The sequence below is a fragment of the Halichoeres trimaculatus genome, unplaced genomic scaffold (genome assembly GCF_033239565.1).
Source record: "Halichoeres trimaculatus isolate MK-OKI-2021-1 unplaced genomic scaffold, fHalTri1.1 fHalTri1_scaffold_9, whole genome shotgun sequence".
Classification (NCBI taxonomy): Eukaryota; Metazoa; Chordata; class Actinopteri; order Labriformes; family Labridae; genus Halichoeres; species Halichoeres trimaculatus.
In genome coordinates this window covers 20,127,720-20,143,317 of record NW_027437188.1, presented here as the reverse complement: position 1 = coordinate 20,143,317, position 15,598 = coordinate 20,127,720, and the positions used below count along the sequence as shown (strand labels likewise).

General features: G+C 39.1%; 1 protein-coding gene across 2 annotated transcripts in view; it reads left to right on the top strand.

Moving 5' to 3' along the window:
• The window catches only part of hip1 (huntingtin interacting protein 1), a 50,044-nt gene that overhangs the window by 15,002 nt on the left and 19,444 nt on the right, over nucleotides 1-15,598 (top strand). For both annotated transcript variants that reach the window (XM_074679286.1, XM_074679288.1), the window contains exons 2-7: nucleotides 7,755-7,818; nucleotides 9,638-9,780; nucleotides 9,980-10,036; nucleotides 11,247-11,327; nucleotides 12,925-13,001; nucleotides 15,126-15,187. In XM_074679286.1, coding sequence (XP_074535387.1) covers nucleotides 7,755-7,818; nucleotides 9,638-9,780; nucleotides 9,980-10,036; nucleotides 11,247-11,327; nucleotides 12,925-13,001; nucleotides 15,126-15,187 — 484 coding nt within the window. The remainder of the gene's footprint in view (nucleotides 1-7,754; nucleotides 7,819-9,637; nucleotides 9,781-9,979; nucleotides 10,037-11,246; nucleotides 11,328-12,924; nucleotides 13,002-15,125; nucleotides 15,188-15,598) is intronic.

Below are 15,598 nucleotides of genomic sequence, written 5' to 3'. Positions count from 1 at the left end.
GTAGAATAGAATATAGAATAGAACAGAATAGAATAGAATAGAACTTTATTGTCACTGTAACAAGTACAACGAAATTGAAGTCACAGCAGCAATCAAGAAAAACAAAAGTAAGAAAGTGTATAGAAAGTATAAAAAGGTCCATAATAAAATAGATGATGACAGCTTGTCCATCATTCTCCAGTTCAGCCAGCCTCCACCTCCACAGGGTCCAGGACTGAGCTCCTTCAGTCATGCTCCATCTCTGTCTCCTGGATCCTGTCTGCTCACAGCAGGTCCCTCTGGTGCTGGATTAGCACAGCTAGCTCGTCCATCTTATTGAAGATAGCTCTTTCGTTCCCAATAATGATGGATGGAAGGACGGGTCCATGTCGTCACTTCTTAGCTCACACCTGAGAACCAGCACGTCGTCCTCACCTCCTTCTCCTCACCTTGTGGGGAGACATCAGGCCTTACACCAGTTAGCATTGACATGCTACAGGCTGCTAACAGCTGAGTTTACATGTAAACAAAGCAGCCATGGTTACATGTAGGATCTCCAGACAAACAAAGGAGAAAAAGTAGTAAAATATCACTGAAGCCACAAAAAGTTTGTTGTCCATGACCAACAAATGAGCCATACAAAGTAATGATCCACTCCAAATACGAAGATTACAAAAAAGAGACGAAAAAAGTTACAAGAAACGGACAAAGAAGAGAGAGTTGCGGCAAAAGGCGCCAAGCTAGTACCCAGCCTTCAACAAGTTGCTCAGTTGATGAGGCTCTTGAAACCAAAGGCTTTACTTTATGGTTCAACACAAATCAGAAGTGAGGGCTCTGTTTGTTTCTCTATAAGAACATTCAGAGCCACTGACCTGATACACACATGAATCATAAAAGACTGTCAGTCATGGCGGATGCTTCTAGCTTTGTGTCCTCCTCCTTAACCTAAACTGCTGGGGTCATTTAATCACTACGCTGTTACTGAGATTAATAACTTTGCTCCTGCATTAAATCATCAGGGTCACACAAGGATTCCTCCTCCGCCTCTTTAACCATGAGAATTTAAATCCAGGGAGAACAAGTGTTTCCGAATTTACTCTGCCTGCTTTCGTTTGGCTCGGGTGAGGTTTTCCGCTGTCATTTTCTCATGATGGAACATCACTGACTGTGGGTTTGTCTCATCATTAACGGTGACATTAATCTGGTCACAGCAGAGACAGAAATAACCAAGAGAGCTGTATTTTCTCTACAGCTATTTTGGAATTTTTGGAGTCACCATAATGTGATGACATATAAAGTAGAAGAGCCAAGGAAGGCTTGTATTCATCATATACTGTTGCTGGTTATTGAGTGGTGTTTGTGAGAAGTGATGTAAAAAGGGAGAGTGTTGGTTCGCCTCACATAAACACAGGACTCATGGCTCTATTCCCGACAGTAATTCTTTACTGAATGTCTTCCACACTGTCTCCTTCCTTCATTTCCAGTCTGTCATCAGTTGTCCTTTAAAGGAAAATATAAATGCTGTTTTGTTTGCTAATTTTCTAATCACCTGATACCAGGTAACTGATCCAATACCTGACATCACATGTAAGCGATGTATTTTTCTAACCCTGCACCGATGTGCTCTGATTTCACTTTTTTGAGAAAGACCAAACCAACACATCCAAAAATAGAGAGAAAACAGCTCAGGGACTAGCTCAGTATGACAAAAAAAACATATTACCTAATTGTAGAAGTATTTTATTTATACGCTAAGATGATATTTCATAACAAACTACTTGTTTCATCAGCACACTTGCATAACTTCTAGGAGGGTGAATTATTTAATACTTGTTGTGCTTTTTTTGGTTTCACCCCTTGACAATTTGATGGGAGTGATTCTTCAGTTGGTTAAAAAAGGTACAAGTGTCATATAAAAATAAAACACTATGAAAACAACAGTAATTCAAACTACATATTTAAAAAAAAACATCTTACATGTTGTTTTAACAAATTTAAAACATATTTTTGATTTGGACATCATACCAACCCTTATTAGTCACTGTCCCAGCTAATAAGATGACAAGATACAATAATTTAATTTAGTCAGAAACAAATCACCAGAGCAACTGATGCAACACCTAAATACTAAAATAATAGTTTAATCTCGCCCTAGTAGCTGCTTAAGTGCATATCTGGTTCAAGTACAGCATAGCTCACATTGTGTGCTTCTCTTTTGAAGCTGTAAAGATTAATCTAGTAAATCAAGTTGCTTTTATTTGGGGTTGATAACTTGTAGTACTGGATCTGATGTGTCTGTCATTACCTGAGCTCACACTTTAGGCTATGTCAATAGCATTTTCAATACCTCTATGGAAACAGCTCGATCAATGAATGAAGGCTGTTTTATTTAGCAGGCAGAAGATGCTTCCTCTCTCTGGGCTCTGTGCACTGACCCTTCAGTGGACACAGCCAGGCTATGATCAGCATATCAATGCCCTGCTTTCTACAGAAGGCCTGATTAAGGGCTGCCAGGCCTGACTTAACATGCTTTCAACACTGTATCAATAACACTTTGTTCTTAAGCAAAGCTGTGGAGGAAAAAAAGATGTTTTGATAGATACCAAGATGCAAAAAGGAAGTAAGTGTTTAGTTGGATTATGATTGATTTAACAGTCAGTTAAACTAAATTATGTAATTAAAAAAAGGGTAATGATGAACAGGTCAAAGAATTATTGAAGGATGTAGTCAAGTTTGGCCCCAGGGGACTCCTTCTGTTGAAATTAACTGGTTTCAAGATGACTAATCCCAGGCTGCTCTTAAACGTGCCTCTACCTGTGATTTAATCTGCCAGTATTTCGCATCGTCAGCTGGTCGACATGGTCATGCTGCAAGAAGCCAATAGAGGATTGAAGCAGTGATGCCAGCAGCCAATGCCAGGAGTCCTAGGCAGCTGGCACTCTCATTCAAACCAACTCAAAATACAAAGTCTCACTGTGGGCTAATTGGGTCATCCTCATGTGAAAACCAGTGCCACTAAGAGATTCTCAATCATCCCTTGATTTTTGGATTTTGGCTGATGGAGGGACAGGACAGGAAACAGTATGAGTAACTTGTTACTTACTTGTTACTTTCTTTAAAAAGTAATTAAATCAGTCAGAAAAGAATGAGGAATTACTCCTTCAAAATGTAGCTAGTGAACCAGGGAAAGTAATTATTGCATTACTTATTTGAAAAACCTTCAAATATGTATTAGAATTGGTGTTTTTGAGTGGGTTTTGTACTGGGCAGTAATTAACACTTCACATGTATGTTCTTGCCTTTTTACATCAATTGCATTGAATCAGTGCCTGTACTCCCATCCTTACGTCACCAGTTTTAACTCTCCAGACTCTAGTTGGCTTACCATTAAATTGTACTCTACCTTTAGCCAGCTATCATTACTTATTATGTGTCCGTCACCCTTTCCCTCCCACCAAAAAAGGGAAAATCAAAAAAAGAAGAAAAAAAACATTTCGTTTGTAGCTTCTGACCTGTGCCTGGCTGAGTTGGATAACAGCTGATAGATACCAGTGCATGATACACAATAACGCCCCACATCTGACACTAACGATTATGGCATTGTAATGATTGAAATGGTGATTAGTTACATTACCAGTTACTGGAAAACAATAGCCACATATAAATGGACCCAAATATTCCGCTTGCATTTGGTTTATTTGCTCAAACGTAAAGAATTTAACCTTTGTATACACCTCATTCCGAAAGAAAAGTGCCAATCCGAATGGACATTTAATTGGTTTCACAGGGGTGGAATATTCCTCTCCCCAAGCCGATTGAGGTTATGATGTATCCACTCAAATGAAAAGTTGTCAGGGTACTTTCTTTCAGCGCATGCTCAGATATGATGTAAGACGCAACTAGAGACGTTCCTCAACTTTAAAAATGGCTGCGAGCGGTCAGCACTGGACTGCCGCGGAAAGTTTGTTTTTGATCCAAACTTTGAAGAACTGAACATAATTTCAAGACTGGACAGACGAAAAACTCACCATTAAAAAAAAACTGTCGTCCTCCATCTTTGATAAATCGCGTGATGTTTACCTTTTTTCTGCGTATGCCCCATTGACTATTCTGTTTGATTACAGCGGCGCATGTAGACCAGAGATTGGAATATTCCTTTCCATGTATACTACTGTTTTCGGAAAAGTCATTCAGAAAGATTTCATTTGGAAAGACGAAAAACTCCTCATGTAACCGTGGCTAATGATGGTGATATTTCCACCTCTGTTCTGTGCAGCACTGTACAGTATAGTGCTGTGTAAGCTTTGTTATAGAAGACATTTTTTTAGAATTTCTGATGCATTGAAGAGGTACATGCTATCACATGCATTTCAGTGAAGTAGAAATCAGTGACGTTTTTTTTGCTACTGGTTCTATCAAACACTTATTTCAACTCCTTTTCTGCACAGCCAGAACAGAAAATCGTAGGTCCTGCTGTGTCTGACCTTTACGGTATACACACATGCTCACACACACACACACACACACACACACACACACACACACACACACACACACACTGCCAGAGTCTTGGCTCAGGTTGTAACTGTTGATGCAACAGGACAGGTGTCGCCTCAGTGATCGTGTTTAATCAACGTCCTGCATGTTTGATGACAGCAGAGGAATGGCAGCCAGTCATCATCTTCACAACACACAGGATTATGAGCCGAGCACCAATCAGCAGATGATAGAGACTGAAGATGGTTAATATAAGATCTGTTCTCCATTCCCTCTTTACTGTTCTTGCACATTTTGTGAACACAAAACTCATCTATGCCAGCTCTCTCAAATTGCTCATGATTACACAGTAGTCACTTTCCCCACAGTTATGGAGGAGTCTTTTGTTATTGCTGTTGTTAAGACAAGACAGGAGTGGAATTTTAGATCAGGTTGTTTTTTCCCTGATCCCTACTCAGTTTGCTTTCATGACTTGATATTAAATGGTTATTTTAACAGAATTTAGCATGAATAAGAGTCAGTGACACCTTGGATCTTATTTTATTGGTAAGTGATCTGATGTTGGTCTTCTGGGATTTGATCGCGGGGTTTGTCCTATCTTGACATTGATAACAACCAATGCTCCTTAGTTGTTCCTCCACTCCTCTCCTTAATTCCTGCCTTCTTCCCTCCCCACACATCATGGCCCTTTTCCCTTCATTCAACAATCCCCTCGGTGAACTTCCAGTCCTGACTGCTCATGTACTGGAAGAGGAGGAGCAAACCCAGGACATCTGTGGGAAGTGAGATTGTGAAACAGGCCTCCCGTCCTCCGCTGACCTAAGCTGCCACTCTCACGGTTTATGGCACCATGCAAGTTATAGTGACAGATTGCAGGTTTGGCTTTATTTTTTAACATCAGAGTTTCCGTTTTTAAGAGAAGTAGTCAGGATGTGATTTTTATTGGTTTGACTTTCTTCTCTCGAGCATTGAGATGTGTCGGCCAGATGCTGCTGCAGCACACCTTAGTTTGAAAACCATCTAAAATAGCTAAACAATGTGGGCCTGGAGCTTATAGCAGGAACATTTTGTGGACTTGTTTCCATGTGTATTTCATCAGACAGGTTTTGTGTTTGCGTGCCTCCCATAACCACATGAAATACGGTATGTTGCAAAAGTTCTCGAATCACTGGCAGCGTCTGTCAGCTGTGTTTTGTTCCAGACCAGAATATCTACTACATTTATCATCATGTAATTCTGTGCAAACCTTCATGGTCCCAAGGGGCTAAATCCCACAGACTTTGCTGATTCTTTCACTTTTATCATAGCTGCTCTTGTCTCTGACACTTGTCTTTCAGTGTGATGTTTGAATATGTAACAGATAGTTGGAAATTACACTCATTGATGGTCCCTAAAAGTTTTTCCCATTGACTACCAGATCCCATGGGGTCAAGAATGTCACACAATGATCTTTAAAATGATAACGGCCAGTTTGCATCTTGGGAAATTTAAGAGACATGTTTTGAAGAATTGCTGTTCATTGTCAGCCCACGTGTAGTAAGAATGTGGATAAATATGTGGATAATTCCTGACTGTTCTCCTCGAGCTTGACATGTGAGATTGAAGATTGACATATGTCTTGTGTTTTACTTTATAACAGGGTGTCCGCCAGGTCTTGAAAAGTATTAAAAGTTGATAAATCAATTGTGGGAAAATTAAGGCCCTTAAAAAGTATTAAAAAGTCTTTATCGTAATGTTATGAGGTATTAAATTTTATCGGTATTCAAGCTTTGACTCCAAAAGTATCCATGAATACTTATTTTCTTCCTTGCGACTGTTACAAACTAACCTGACACGACAGACAGACAGCTCCATATATCCGCCACAGAAATAGTCCCTCTGTTTCGAAAATGTTTTCAGGGTCTGAACCTTCAAAAATAACCACACCTGGTGATTGGACGATCATTCTGCTCGTCACACTCATCACAGACCAGCGTGAGGATCTAGAAAAAGCTTTAGCGTCTCAAAATATTTCACTCTAAATCATAAGAGTTTCTACAGCCTCCTGAGAAAATTTCTCGGACTTTTGATGACCTGGGATTTTGGATTCTTACGATTTAGAGAAGGCTTCTCCTGATCTCAGTTGTTTTGAAACAAATTTTCTTTGTTAAAATCACCTTTTTACAGGATACTATACGATGAGTTTAGGTATTTATTGATACAGTTACATAGCGCTGTTGTTATTAACGTGACAACAAGCAAAGTTGTAATTTTGTGAGGCGCAGGCTGTATGTATTGCTAGCAGCCCAACATATCTGTAGGCTAATGTGACAACAAACTCAGTTCATACAGTAGTTCAGTAGCCATCCGTATGTATTTTATGCAAGTTGGCCATAAATAACTGTTACTTGTGGTAATGGGAATGTCAATTAACCTGCATTTAGTTTTATTTATACTTTCAAGCTTTATTTCTTCTCAGCTTACCTAATTTATGTTAAAATGAAAACTGCAATCATCAAAGATCGGTTGCTAACAGCAGCTTAAAGTCTCAGTAAGGTCTTAAGACTTTTTGAAAGGTTTTTAAAAAAGTCTTGAAAAGGTATTGAATTTAACCTCAGGATTTCAGCATATACCCTGTATAAACAGTTACATTAAAACTAGCAATGTTCTGGTAATATTTTGGTGAATCTAAAACTAATAAGTTGTGACACCTGTGTTTCTGAAATGCATGTTCTGTGAAACTTAAATTTGAGCTGATGTTGGATGGCGTTCACACCAACATTCCTCCGTAGATTTCACTGCACAGGCAATCATTTACACATGAGCAACAGCCAGGGCTTCCTCATCTGCCTCTTACTGGGTCCAATGCTATCTGTGTTTACCTACGATTGGCTCCCAGTAAAAAATTACAAATGCAGGCATCTGTTGTGGCTGCAGCAGGGGAATCTGATGGCATATGTGTCACCTGATGAGACAGGTGCCTGCGTCTGTAGAGCTCCTCAAAAGCAGAGAGGAATTCAGGCCTCTCTGCTCCTGCCTTGAATATCAACTGTGAAGAAAGTGGGTCAGTCAACCCTTAGCAGAATCACTTCTGCTTTCCATTCCCCAAGTGGTTCGAAAAGAAAAGGCAACTTTCTACAGAAAAAAAAGGGGAGGAAGTGTGCCAGGTTTTAAAATGAAACTCTCAACTCTTGAAGGTTTTTGTATTTCTTTTCTGCAAGCTGTGAGAAGAAGCTGATTTGTGTTCTCTCTTCCTCCCATCCTTTTTTTCTGTGCCCTCTTTCCTCTCTTTTTCACAGGCTGTCAGCATCAATAAGGCCATCAACACACAGGAGGTCGCTGTCAAAGAGAAGCATGCCAGGAATATCCTCATATTGTCTTTGTGTGTGTGTGTGTGTGTGTGTGTGTGTGTGTGTGTGTGTGTGTGTGTGTGTGTGTGTGTGTGTGTGTGTGTGTGTGTGTGTGTGTGTGTGTGTGTGTGTGTGTGTGTGTGTGTGTGTGTGTGTGTGTGTGCACACATGTGTGAGGAGAGTGTGTGCTTTTTATGTGTGTGGGTTTATGTGGACTCGGTCCCCTATGGCTGAAGGTTTACCACAGTGAAAGTGAAAACAACAAACTTAGTGAAACCTTATCATCTAAATTTGGTCCTGCTGCAGAGCTAATTTAGTCATGTGTTAGACAGAACAGAGAGAAGATTGTGGAAAGTATGATTTAGAGTCTGCAAAGTTCAACCACGATAAGAAATATCTAAGAGGCATTATATTGATTTTTTTATGTATTAAATATATAAACATGTTTGTTTTTTATGTTTGGAAAGGAAATACAATTAATTTGAATGTTGAACAGTCACAACATGGCCAGTAATGATGCTGTCTTCAGCTGTGCAAACACTGAAGTTCAACCATGGTGAAAATAACTTGAGGCATTGTTTGGCCTGTTGTCAACGGCTGAATTCAAACTTTACTGACAAGTATTCTCTTTTACAAAACAAGCTACATCTTTTAGTCATGTAGAGAGTAAGCATGCATGATATAAGGAAATATGTGGTCATATAAGTAAGGATAAAAAGTGAGGTGAACCATATGCATGTTTGCATTTGTATGTTTATAATAAAATAGATCAAAATTAAATCAACAAACGCCCTGTAATTGGCATCACTTGTTCTGATGTTAGCTTTAGCTCACTGCTGCAAAATGTTGGGAAAGCATGTACCACACCCCAATCCAACCAAGACAATTTAAGCAGCAAGCAAGCAGCAGGGTCTGAAAGTATCATTGTTTGAAAAATAAAACCTTATCAGGTACAATCATTGACTATATATAGAGTGGATGGTGTGGTAGTGCCGCTATTCATCATTGTGCGGTTTTAGAGCCAAAATACGCCCTGTCACAGGCGCAGCCCTTGGCAGCTGTTGTGCAGCTAGAGTCTACACAGTAGAGGCTTTAAGTGATTCTGGGAGAATCTGAGTGGAGCCAGGTGACAAACACAATTTATATTTTTTCTTTCAAGAGTCAAATCTCTTTAACCCCCCCCCCCCCAAAAAAAAAAAAAAAACACAAGAAAGACATCTGTCATCCTTGTTTTTAACCTCTTGTAACTAGTGAAAAAAACTTTTTCTGAAAAAAGAGGAATTGATTACAAGGCAGCCAAAATAATCTTTAAAATCACCACAACAACAGGATGTGAGAAGGATATCTACGAGGTGAATTAGCTTTTTAAAGTTTGCCCACAGCCCATCTGGAATGGCTGGGAAGATTGATTTTTTTTACCTAAACTGCCCCCAGCCTCCAGGGGGAGTGTTTGTTTTTTGTGGCTACCTCACTCCTAGCCTAGCAAGATGACGTCCATTTTTTTACAGTCTTTGAGTGAATTATATTAAGACTTTGCCTCTTTTTTTATTTTGAATGCATCAATGGAGATGGGGATGGAAATGAAAACAATTGTATAGCTCTTGTATGGACAAAAAAGAGTCAATTTAAAACGTGCTTAAAGTGACTTTAAATCTACCGGTTTGTGCAGATTTGTTGTTGGATAAGTCAGAAAGGTGCACTTCTGAGATAAATGATACTCATGTCAGCAGTAGTGTCCATGAATCATGAAAAAGAGATAATACTTCCAAAAGACATCTTGCATTATGTATAACTCATGAAAGAGTCTTTGTTATCCTTGACTTGTCCATCACCCTGCATCTTGGGGACCCATCATGAAAAAGGCGCCCACACCTTCTGGGCATCTGTCAACCGCCTTCCTCTCTCCAGTAACGCAGTGCTGTGCTGGAAGTTCTGCCACGTCTTCCACAAGCTGCTGCGAGACGGACATCCAAACGTATGGAAACATTATACAACGATATATAACTGTCCTTTATGCATACCTGTTTGGGAAATAGTTTAATCTCTTCATAGATCTTTCCAAATGATTCCCGTTTCATCTCACACCACATATGATTCACATTGGGTCCTTGTTATGTGAACTCATGTCCCCGCCTGTTCCCCGTCCTCTCTGTTTCCTGCTGCTGTCCCTGCAGGTGATAAAAGACTCCATGAGGAACAAGGCTGATTTAACTGATATGAGCAGGATGTGGGTAAGTACTCATGATCATTTTACTGTTATCATCAAACAGACTGCAGTCACAAGTTTAACTACTGACCTCATACCTCTACAATTTAAGTTAGGATGAATAACTTAATACTTTACCACCATAATGGTATCATAACTGTTTGTGATTTATTTATTATGGATCAGGCTTGATAATTAAAAACTTTGAAGAATGTTCTGTTGTTGTTTTTTTCTTTAAACAAGAATGATTCAATAAACAAAAGTTTGTATTAGTTGACTAACAAGAAATCACAACTCCTTACTGTTCTTCAAACTATAATACTCAGATTACACCCTTTCTTTTCACTCTGCTGCCGTACTGGCAGTCCTAGCCTGTGATTGACAGTGCCATGTAAGACATGCCAAGTGTGTCTATCTGAGCTCACAACACATTGCCTGAAGACTCCATGTTGTTGTGTTGACAGGCAGTTATACCACATAAGCTAGTCTGGTATTTTCCCACCTACTTGTGAGCCAGCATCAAGATCTAGCTTTGTTGTTGATCATGTTTGTTTGAATCTCAGTCAGAATAAGTGTCCTCACAGTGTTGCTGCAGACACCTTGATGAAATTCACAGTGTTGATTGTGTAACTTGAGTGTACTTCTCTCTATTAAGCAACAGAATCGTAGTTATTTCTTGAGCAACATTAGTTGGGGTGGAGAATCTGCTTTGCTGTGTATCCCAGGATCTAGTTTCTGTATCCTGTATTCTGTGTCACTTTTTTGCTGATGTCACTCAGAGGGAGGATACAGGAAGTTTGGTCCTTCTGACCAGGGCTATGGCCTCTGTTTCCTGTTGTGTCATCACCGCCTACACTCCCATACTCAAGGAAACGGGAAGTGAGAAGCAATTGGATGAGTTGCTGAGCAATTCAACTTTGTTCATGCTTTTGAAAGAGGGAAATTTCCAAACAGCATGTACAGGGAAATAATCTTTTAGCAAAGATTCAGAAGCTTTTAAGGAGAATATTTTAGCTTCTGGAACAAAAAGCCCACCTGCTTGATCTTTTATACCTTTTACATGTTTATTTCATGCTCCCCCAGTCATAGTGCCACGTCAGATTTCCTGAAAGCTCCAAAAATATTTTGTTTTCTCTGTGTTTTTAAACCTGCACATCCTCCAGGAGAGGGAAAAAAATAATTTTCTACCTTTGATCACATCTTTCATCCCCCTCTTCTCTCTTTCTCCTCCTCAGGGTCACCTGAGCGAAGGCTATGGGAAGCTGTGCAGCATCTACCTCAAACTGCTCATCACCAAAATGGAGTTTCACATCAAAGTGAGTTGGCCTGGCCTATAAAAACCCAGCAGCAGACTCCCTCATCTCTCATTATCTTTGTCTCAGGCTCTCCTTTTAGTGCGAGTGTGTCTCTGCAGGGGGGAATAGAAAATTCAGGCTTGTACACTAATGGCCTCTCAAGAATCTGTAATGTGGCCTTTTTATGAGACATATGAGTCGAGCAGTGCAGGGACGGACAGACAACACTGATTCTATCACAAGAAGATGTGGTTAGTTGTTGCTCCCAGGGGTGAAGGGCAGTTTGGGAGATAAAATAGATTTTTGACTATTAATTCCTTTCAGTGTGCCATGACTTTTATGCCATACTTACTTATACACAAGCCTGGGCTGAATTTAAATCTATGCATGATCTCTGAAATAATCAAAGGAAAGAAAATCAAACAACTTCTTGTCACATAGAAAACAAAGGTCAGTTAACAATAAGCTTCTGTAAAAAGATTAACTTATAACCTACAAAGAGCTTCCCTTCTGGTTAATTAATAACGGCTAAGTAATCTCTATTGACTTAACGCATTGATCTTTTCATTATTTAAGAAAAAAGCTATTTTTCTTATCCTCCATCACATTTATTGTGAGGTAAGTCTGTCATTTTCTAGATATTTTTGGCTGCATAACCTCACAGATGGGAGGGAAACAACAACAGTTATTGCAGTTAAGTTTTCCTGCAGCCAACACAACAGCAGGTCTGATTCAGAGCCAGAGTTTTTGTTTTGATTGGCTTCAAACGGTGAGACAAAATCAAAGAACGCACAGGAGCAGTCAAAGTCCAAACATTTGCCTGAGGCAGTCGTCTCTGTAACATACCTACCAGTCGCTGTAGAGAAAGTATCCAGATCTCTTTCTTTAAGCTGCAATAACCAGTGTTGTTTTGACTTTGAAGGATAGATCAGATGTGGAGTGGTTTGTGGAACAGAATGGTTATAGGAATAAATTCCTGAAGCAAAATGTCAGGCTTCATTATTCCTTTGTTTTGAAAAACCTTTTAGCAAACCTTCATAGGAAGTCTCAATAGTTACATGACCTTAATCTTTAATGGTCCTCTTTATAGTCACTGCTCATAACTGTGTCAGTGTCTTTTTTAGCAGCAGCATCTTGGTAAAACTCACTGAGTGCTCCATGTTCAGCACCAGGTAGAAACTGTAGATTACGAAGTTAACCGGTAGTTGGTAAATATCGTTTAAAAAACATACTTAAGATAGACATGTACAACTTAGCTCAAGGTGGAGATCTTAGGGAGGCAAGTAGTAGATAGAGGTATATCTCCACGAGAAGTGTGTGACTCTCATGTACCTCCTCATATGCTTGATGTGTCATAGTGCAACTGATATTAAAATAGCTTGTCAACAATTCAGTTACCTTCAAATTAAAGGAATAGAAATGTATTGAGATGTTTCTTTTGAATTTTTTTTTCAGTGCACTCTGCATGTTAAAGCTCTCCATAGAAACTTTTTTTTGTCAGTTTAAGCGCTGTTTCATTCTATCTTTAATGTTCACGTTTCCCTGTTTTTGCCAATGTTTTTGCATCACAGGGATGTCAGAATTATTTCAGTTTTCCTCCTGTTTCGTTCCCTTTTAGAATCCTCGCTTTCCCGGCAACCTGCAGATGACAAACAGACAGCTCGACGAGGCAGGAGAGAACGACGTCAACAACTTGTGAGTGTTGTTGTTTATCGCTGTTTTTTGTGAGTTGTTAGTGTTGACTGTGTGGCAGATATGAATGAGTATCAATGTTTTCACCTCAAACTGTGTAAACAAAAGAGCGAAACTAAATAAAACTTTCAAATAATTAATAATGATTTACCAGAGCTGGTATTCATTTGAAAACATTATAACGTTGATAGTTTAAAAGCATTAAAAATGTTTTCTAGAGCAGTGGTTCTCAAAGTGGGGGCTGCCAGGGAGCACAAAGGGGGCCTCAGAAAACTGGATGGAAGAAAAAAATATATAATTTAAATTTTTATTTGTTTTATTTATTTTTTTGTAACCATTTGTCCTTAACATACAAAACATATGTTTCAGAATGTATCTACCGGCACCTTGTGTGACAGTTGCAATTTCTGCATGACAGTGTCATTATCTGTGTCGACCTGGTGGTTTGTGCCTATCATTAAGCCATCCAAAAAACTGAGCTGAACTTTAAAGCTCTTCCCCGGTCTAACTACTAGCTACACGAAAGAAAGGAGTATCTCACCTTGGCTGACAGAGCTCTGAAATGTCCCTTTTGCAACAACCTACTTGTGTGAGTCTGGCTTTTGTTTGTTAATAATTTCCTGTTCTAAAAAATGTAATAATCATTGGACGTGAATAAAGGTAAAAAAAAAAAATACATTCTTAAAGATGACCTTCCTTTGCATATTCTAAGGCATTTTATTGGTTTTCAAAGGGGGTCCCCGGCCAGAAGCAAATGCTGTTTGGGGGCTTTAGCATAGTTAAGTTTGGGAACCCCTGTTTTAGAGCACAAGACACTTCACATAGTTAAAATTTTAAATGTTAAACCTGTGGGGCAAAAAGTTGATCTAAAAGTTAAAATTTAATAGTACAAGAGCCAAAGTTGATTCTTCAGTACCAAAATGTTACAAGGCTCACACAAAAGCTTGATAGCTTCTAGGGATGGGAATCGAAAACTGGTTCCTGTTGAGAATTGATAAGAAATGTTTCAATCCATCGATATCGTTAGAGGTTGTGCTTAACAATTCCCTTATCAAATCTTTACATTGTGCTGGAGCCGCTGGACCTTACGTCAACTAGTCTGCTGCAGCTATCTTAGCTTAGCAGTTAGATAACGTTTCCCAGGAAAACTCTGATTCAGGATTTTCAGCTTGAAGTTTTACTGAAGAACTGACTTCATAAAGAAATGTACATTACTCTCTCTCAATAGATTCATATTCATAATCACCTTATTTACCAAAATAACAAAATAGCCCAAGCTTGATGCTAACGTATATGGAAAACTGCATTGATATGCTAGCAGTTAGCATACATCAGTATAACTTCAGCTTCAGAATAGAATTTCAACTTTCATCACAGAAACATATCACATCAACTCTTTGTAAAAAAAAATACTGAGAATTTCAAATGTCAAAAGCTAACAGGCAGTTAAAAGGCTCATGGCTGACTTCATAGCTACGGAAAGCTTCCAAACAACTTAAACCATTGCTGTAACCACTTTGAGACACTAGATGGCCTACTTGAATTATTAATATATTACAACACAGTACATCAACGTCACATTGTGTACAATTTTTACCTGTTTCTGTATAATTATGCTCAGAAATATCCAGACTCAGAGACTAATTACATTTATTCACTTACAGTATTAACTCAATTAAATGTTGTTGACACAGAAAACCTGTAAAGCTACTTTTTGTACCAAGAATATTCACAACAGGAATTGATAAGGGAATCGTTAAAGAATCAGATCGATAAGCAGAATCGATAAGGGCATCGGTATTGACAAAATCTTATAAATTTTCATACCTAATAGCTTCCATCAGAACTAAAAGGGTATATAAAGTGTAATACTGATAGCTGAAGGTAAGTTTAATTGTGTTTTTAAGTGTTCCTGCAAAATTTCAGTTCAGATTTGTGACTGCTACAGCTTCATGCCCTATTATCTGTTAAACAGATATATTCCCAGGATGACAAGATTTATCATTACAGTCATAGGTATGCTTTATTCAGTGATAATGATGAAAACAGTCTCAGTCTGTAATGATGAAAAAACAGACCTTTGTGCTGAAAATGTTCATCTTTCTCCATCTCTGTGTTTTTTTTTAGCTTCCAGTTGACAGTCGAGATGTTCGACTACCTGGAATGTGAGCTCAACCTCTTCCTGGGAGGTGAGTAACTCTTCTCAGGCGATATGTTTCCAGCTGTGCCTATCTTAGCATGGTGACACACACACACACCAACTGATGAACAAGAGTTCACACTTTGATGGACAGACAGGATGACGCCGTGTGACTGATGGGTGTCTTACACATGATGGTGTTCAGAAATAGATGCAGTCGATGATATCTGCAGTGTCATGGGGGCTCCACCTCATCTGAGTCAGTCTGATCAAACCGTGTTAGCAGTAACACTGTGCCTTAGCCCTGTTGTTGTCTAAGTGAGTCATGCTGGGTTAATGTCTTGTTCTAAAAGTGTGGACAGGGCTAAAAATAGACGTCTGGGATGTGACCAGGAGCTCAGAAGAAATGATGGAAAAACTGCACACTCCCATTCATTAATGAGGAGGAAATTACGTCTGT